The sequence below is a fragment of the Rhinolophus ferrumequinum genome, chromosome 21 (genome assembly GCF_004115265.2).
Source record: "Rhinolophus ferrumequinum isolate MPI-CBG mRhiFer1 chromosome 21, mRhiFer1_v1.p, whole genome shotgun sequence".
Taxonomy (NCBI): Eukaryota; Metazoa; Chordata; class Mammalia; order Chiroptera; family Rhinolophidae; genus Rhinolophus; species Rhinolophus ferrumequinum.
Window position 1 is genome coordinate 4,246,730 of NC_046304.1, and position 7,144 is coordinate 4,253,873.

A 7,144-nucleotide genomic window follows, 5' to 3' on the forward strand; every position below is an offset into this window, starting at 1 on the left:
GCCTGCGGGTGTTCAGTACCATGCCAGGGACAATAGTGGTGGTGGGGGCGTCACCCTCAGGAAGCACATGACGTAGTCTAACAAACAAAATGGACATGGGGGATAACTCTGTATGGATGGTTAAATGCCACCCAGTGTGACGGGACCTAAAAGGATCTCAGGGCCATGGGTTGGCATGGCCCAGAAAGGTGGCCTTGGAAAGATAAGGAGCATTCAGTGGAAACAAGGAAATACATTCCAGATGAAGGAAGACTAAGGTCAAGACCGACGGAGGGGGCCTCCCTGCTTGGTGTCTGGTGGCCCTTCAACCTGTTTGCCTAAAGAGATTTTCATAGGTGGGGTCTCTGAGGAAAAAGGTTACCTTCAAAAGCCATTCTGCTCATCTTTCTGTCCTCAGATAGGAAAGACCTGCCCAGTCTCCAGGTTCCCAGGGAGCCTCCAAGTGTTTGTCCATTATCCAGCCCCCCCCTTGGGAAGCAAGTCACCCTAGGTCCCGGGGGGTTCTTGTTTTGTATTATGTGATGTGGCTCTTGCTCCCAGGTGTAGAGTGAAGCCAGCCCTGCCACCCTGGCCACAGCCGACTGAACCAGGAGTCCAAACCACACCATTGGGTGGGGCTGACACTGGACAGCTCTGCAGTACAGGGCAGTGCCAGACTGAGAGGCAGTACACCAACCCAATCAGACCCTCTTTATGGGAAAGCAGGAAGGCTGGTGCATAGAAGGAGGTGGGCCACTTTAGCTTGGTGTATCCCAGGGAAATTGACCCTTTATTCTGGTGCATGAACATGAAGTTTGCTGACATTCCAGTCTGGAAATTTTGGGACTCAGAGAAACTGTTGGGCTGATGAAATGACACCCTACCTTCCACATAAGCCTGATACTCACCCATCCTCTCCCCATGACTAAAGGTTACTTCTCCCCCAGGACTCCTTAAAGATGGCAAGCCTGATCCCAAGACTCAGGGAGGGACATATAAGGAAGGGTGAGGCCTGCAGGAACAGGGTCTGGGGAAGGGGAGAGGAGTGGCCTCTTTTACCCACAGCTGACTTTTACCCCCAGGGCACCCACTCCAGACAGCTTCTGAACTTGCAGTGAGCTTTTGATCCAGACTGAGCCCTGGCCAGGTAGACAGAATCCAAAAGCACCTTGGGCCTGGCCTGAAAGAGGATACCAACATCTCGATCATTGTCTGGCCAGACCCTCAAAAGGGCAGATTCTCCTGTTTCTTATCATCATTGCCGCGAGAATGTGTCTTGCTTTGCAGAGCCAACACAATTTCATACTTTGTAGCATTTGCTCTGCCTGGTACCCCAGGTACTTTGGGAAAGGAAGAAACACAAGTGAGAGGTTATCTGTGGGGTCAAAGCAGACTGGGGACCAGAAGGCAAACCTCTAACCCGATCCTTGGCCCAGGCTCTTCTCATGATTACATTGCTCCTAAAGGGATGCGGATCACACTCTGCTCTCAAGGCAGCTTCCCGGCATCCTGCCTGCTTCCCGGCATCCTGCCTGCACCCCTGGCCACAGCGCAGGGTCCGTAACATTAAGCAAGGCCTCCTGATACCTCTCCAGCAAGTGACAAGCATGGACAGTCCTGGCCCTCAATCAGGGAACCCCCCCCACACACACTGCCTCACACAATCTTACCATGTTTCCCCAAAAAGAAGACCTAGCCAGACCATCAGCTCTAATGCATCTTTTGGAGCAAAAATTAATATAAGACCCGGTCTTATTTTACTACAATAAGACTGGGTCTTCTATAATATAATATAATATAATATAATATAATATTAATATAATACAATACAATACTGGGTCTTATATTAATTTTTGCTCCAAAAGACGCATTAGAGCTGATGGTCCGGCTCGGTCTTATTTTCGGGGAGACAGGGTAGATGCGAATGAGGGGCACCCAGAAGCAGCAGCACCAACAGCCACCATGAATTGCCACACGATTCCCTCAGTCCCTGTTTCCATATCCCAAGCCTGTAGCAAGTCACACAGCAGGGATGGTACCAGACTGGAGCATATTCTGAACTTGTGGTTTGTGAACCCTCTGAAATTCTTTCAAGAGTGTGTATGTTGGTACAGTGGGGAAGAGTGTCCATAGCTCTTTCCTGGCCTCAAGAAACTCCAGGACTTGAGGTTAGGACCACAGAGATTGAAGAGCTCGGGTCCCCTCCAACCCTGGGGCTCTGGACATACACAAATGCTGCAGCCATACAGACATTATCAAACACAGGACAAAGTGCCATGCAAATGCGGGAGGCTGTTATTGCCTTGCCGACTATTCCTCCCTGCCTGTTCCTCAACACCCACCCTGCAGGTGCAGGATGACATCACTGCAGGACTGAGCACCCTGCGCTCTGCACTCGCCCCTGTCTGCCGACTGAGGTACCAAAGCCTCCCTGGTCTGACCCCTAGTGAGGCCCTGGGTGTTTTCATGTCTCTTAGTGACTGCTTATTCCCTTTCTGAACACCACCAACTCCAGACTCGAGGAGGAAACTTGAAAGGAAAACACGATTTGGGAGAAAGGGCCACTTCCGTGCACAGCACAGACCCAACTCAACATTCTTCTAAACAGCCTCACGATCTTAGAAAACTGGCTCTCTGTTTTTCATAGACATGTAGACACCCAGTGCTCCCCTCCCACGCTGCCTAGGGCCCTGGTCTGTACATCCCAGGCAACAGGGCAGCTCTCCAGGCCCCTTTGGCAGGCCCATCACTGGCTCTGGAGAGGACCACAGAGCTTACCCACAGACAGAAGTCAAGGGAGCCAACACACCAGGAGCTGGTAGGCAAGTTATTCTGCTGCTTTCACAGAAACAAGGGAAGTCTGATTAAACCCATCCTCCCCCGTCAGCCCTCCCAGTCCTACCACTGAGAAGGTGTCAGGACACCCACAAGACCAATATTTCTCAGGAAATGCTCCCAGTCTCAAGGACCCTGTGGAGCCACAGGAACTTAATTGTTTTCCGAAAACCAGGGAGGAGGTCAGATTCAGGATGTGGAATCACTCAGCCTCAAAGGGACTGGAGAATCCCAAGGTGTCTGCCTCCTGGGACTGGCCCTGGAGAATGCTGACTTCACTTTGTTTCTTTCTCCTCCAAAAAGGGCTTGTCTTGACCCCCACCTGTCAGCCAATTCCACTCTTCTGTTTCCCCAGAAGCACCCACACCGGTGCTGGAGAACAGCACGTGATCAGTAGAATCTTCTTACTGTCTGGTGTGCAAATGGGATATGATGGTCTGAAAAATCCATTATTCTGTATGAAAGCAAAAGAGTTTCCACAGAGGCCATATGCTGATTTCCAATTTTTGAAAGACACAGAAATACACACCGCTAAAGTTATGTGGTACGTAATGTCATCTTTCTTTGATGATTTGATTCAGAGAAGGCACCTGGGAACCCAGCAGCACCTCAGGCCTCATTCTGGATGTTGTTTGGAAAAGCGACACAAGAGCCGCTCCCCCACCCCCACCACCATCTTCCCAAGTCCCCAGGTCTCTGCTTCCATCTCCATGTGCAATGCACAACTTGGGAACACACACACCAGATATAAAGGAGGAAGTGCCACAGAATCAGGATGGATGTGCATCCACCTCCCAGGAAGGTGCCCCTCCAGCATCTTTCATCAGTGACAGGAAAACTTCAGAAAGGCCACCTGATATCCACTCCACCATCCGCATGGACTCTATCACTAATGGGGTCAATCTAGCAAGAATATGGGCCCTGGACTCCCCCCCGCCCCTAAAGCCAGGTGAAGACAACCTATTTGGTAATGCAGGAGGTGCATCCTCCTGCCTCTATTCCACTCAACAAAATCCACGGACCAGGCCATCCTTATCTCAAAAAAAAAAAAAAATAGGGAAGAAAAATAAGCCAAAGAGAGGTGGGTGAGTGTCTAGCCCAGGGTAGCCCCAAAGAACAGGGGACCAGCCAGATCTACAGTCAGTCGGTAACCACTGGGACAGGGGCAGGCAGAGGGCAGAGTGCTGGCAGCCTCCTGAAGTTCCTGAAGCCAGGTAGTCAGTCACACAGGAAACCAATCCAGCTCCCCTCTCCGCTCTCTCCACTGTTCAGTAGGGGATCATGGCTGAGCACCCGTCAAAGTTATTCAGGGGAGATAAAACACTATCTTCCACCTGAAGTGCAATCTAGGATGCCTCCAGGTAAGCAAACGACCTAGGGACTGGCATCTCACCAGCCCCAGGGCTGTGCCCTTGGATTCGCCCAGAGAAGCTGACAACTGCGCATTCCTTGAGGACCCTTGGCGGGTATGCCTACCAGTGGGTAGAGAGGAAGAAAGCGCCCTGACTCAGACCAGGCATCCCTCCCAGCATCCCCTCCCAGCAACCATCCCTGGGACCAGCCTCCTCTGCCTGCGGGGGAGAGAAGCGGGAACATTATTCCAACAGGTCCCTGCAGCTGGGCCTCATCCGACCATCCTTCCTCCGCCCTGCCCTGAGGCCTCAGATTCCGTGGGAGCACCGAGGCACCTGCTGCCAGAGCGGGCTCCATCCCCGCGAGAGGGGGCCCTGGGCGGTGCCCCTCGTCGTTCCCGGGCCTTCTCGGGAAGGGGCGGGGCGCTCCCGGGGCCGGCGCGCCCCCCGCGTCCGCTCCCCGCGCTCACCTGGCGCAGGTGCTGCAGCAGCGTCCCCGCCTCCTCCCGCCGGCCCTGGCGCACCATCCGCAGCAGCTCCTGGACCATGCCGACGCGCCGGTGGTAGGGGGGCAGCCCCGCGCCGGCACCCGCGCGCCCCGCCTTGTCCCCGGCGCGTAGCAGCAGCGACGCCCAGAAGTCGGGCCGTTCGCGGCGGGGACCGGGCGCCGCGCCGGGGCTGGCTCTCTCCGCCAGGCTGCCCTTGGTCTGCCGGGTGCCCATGCCGCCACGATGCTGCGTTCTCGGCCGGCAGCCCGTCTGCCGGGCTGCAACTTTGGGGGAACTGTTGCGCGCGGGCGGCGCGGAGCGGGGGCGGCGGCGGCCCGCGCTCCCCTCGCTCCTCCCTCCGCGCTCCCCGGGCGCGCTCCCCCGGAGCTCGCCGCCAGCCGCCAGCCCCGCCCCGCCCCGCCCCGGGCTCGGCTCCGGCTCCGGCTCCCGCCCCTGCGCCCGCGCCCTGGCTCCGCGCCGCCGCGCGCTGTCTGCCTCTTTACCTCCCAGCCTCTTCCCTCCCCTCCCCTCTCCTCCCCCCCTCTCCTCTGCTTCCCGCCCCTCCTCTCCGGGCCGGGGGCCGCCGGGCGCCTCCTGCGGGCGTCGGCCCGGGCACCGCGCCCCCTGCCGGCCGCTGCACTGAGCCTCCCGGGGCCGTGGCGCGGTGGCGACGGGCGCGGACAGGCCCCAGTGGCTCTCGCTCTCGTCCCCCACTGGGTTCCCCAGGAGCTTCTACGACCGTAGAAGGCCCAGGGGAGGTGAAGGAAGGAGGCCGGTGCGCCCGGCGAGATGGAGAAAGTTGGGAGCATGGGGAGGTCTCTCAGCCTGAGTCGGGTTTCTCAAAGTGGGCTCCCTAAGCACCAGAGCCCAAGACGTCTGGATCGCTGGTTAAAAACGCAGACCCCCGGGCCTCGCCCCAGACCTACTGAATGCGAATCTTCGTGGTGGTGCCCTGGGACCTGCATTTTTAGCCAGTCTGATTCACATGTACACTCCTTTGACACCTGTGGGGGACACGGGTGGTGGTGGTGGTTGGTGCTTGGACACAGAAACTATACGCAAGGTTGTGTGTTGTGTATGTGCCCTTTTATGGAGAAAGTCCATCTGTTGCTTCCATCAGTCTCTGAGAGTCTAGACCATGAGGGTGTAAAGAACTGCTCTCTTTTGTTCTCACTCTCACACCTCTGGAGAAGGTTCCTGGGGGTAAGCCCAGTACAAAAAAAAAACAGAGGCATGCCTTCAAGTAGGCCCAACTGCACCGTTTACTGGCCCCGCTCCCTCCATGGCCACCTCTGCCAGGCCTAGCCCTTAAAGAACCAGAACCCCTGGGGTCTCATGGTGCTTGGGAAGCCAACCAGGGCCCTGCTAAAGAAGGGGGGCCTACCCCATCACAGACCACGGACTGCCCTGGTCTCAGCCACAGGGCTGCAGGAGGGGCAGCAGTTGTGTGTGCTGGCCTCTGACCCAGGCCCTGGGTGCTCTTTTTTGGGGAAAGGACAATGTGGACTATAGGGGTAGGGGAGCCAGATCCCAAACCAGAGGGAGCGCACAGAACCCATCGTATACTGACTGCTAAGCGTCAGGCAAGTCTCAGCTCTTTCCTCTGTCATGTTGGAATAAGAATACTTCAGAAACTCCAAGCAGGGTACAGGTGTTCCACCAAGAACTGTTCCTTTTCCTAAACTGAATAATCACTGGGTCTTCCCATAGGTGTGTTCTCTGTCAATCCCAAGTACCTGGAGGATGAGACTTGTATCTCCCCAGCAGGTTCTCTTCCCTTTGGACATCCCATTTCCAAATGTCCATCTTTGCCGACAGAGAACACTCAGTCTTCCTGACAGCTGGCCTTACAGGGGTTACAGTGGCATCTTTTAAGCGAGCCTGGATTCTTTGTGTGTAGAACATGTTTGTTGGCATCTCCAGAGAACCCAGGCTGGGAAACAGTTTGGTGCCTTTCATCTCTGGCCTGCAGGATTAGCAGGTAAAGTGACCATCAGGGAAGCCTGCTGATGAGGCCCCTCCTTAAGGACAGCGGACTTCACCCACGGCCTGAGCTAGTACGTTGGCCTGCATGAGGGTGTGTGGCTGGGGCAAATGCCATCCCAGTGGAAAAGGGCTCAGGCCAGTCCCTTACCTGGGATCTGAATGTCGTTCCTTTCCTCCTCTTCAGAGACCTGATTCCATCCTCTTCTCCTTGCTCTTAATTTTTTCCTAACATTTTCTGGTTTGTTCTCCCCAGTCTTTTCCATCTGTTTTGAAAGAAAACTTTCATTTGCCCCCTTCTCCTCCGGTCACCAATGTGCCACCTCTCTCTTTCCTTTTCAGCTAAGTTTTTTGGAAATACCTTTTATTTATTGTCACACCTTCTTTACCTCCATTCATTCCTCACTCACTCCAGTTTGGCTTCTGGCCCTATTACATCATTGAAATGTCTCGCCAGTGACCTAAATTCAGTGGCCATTTTTAGTCTTTGTCTTATTTGACTTTTAA

At 55.2% G+C, this 7,144-nt stretch overlaps 1 protein-coding gene and 1 pseudogene across 1 annotated transcript in view; one reads left to right on the forward strand and one right to left on the reverse strand.

The window, feature by feature from the left end:
- Nucleotides 1-5,021, reverse strand: part of LRRC75A (leucine rich repeat containing 75A) — a 43,942-nt gene extending 38,921 nt beyond the window's left edge. Inside the window, exon 1 of the mRNA XM_033090123.1 lies at nt 4,637-5,021. Coding sequence (XP_032946014.1) covers nt 4,637-4,888 — 252 coding nt within the window. The 5' untranslated portion in view covers nt 4,889-5,021. The remainder of the gene's footprint in view (nt 1-4,636) is intronic.
- A 422-nt stretch (nt 5,022-5,443) lies between these two features.
- LOC117012839 (huntingtin-interacting protein K-like) overlaps nt 5,444-7,144 on the forward strand; it is a 24,903-nt pseudogene continuing 23,202 nt past the window's right edge.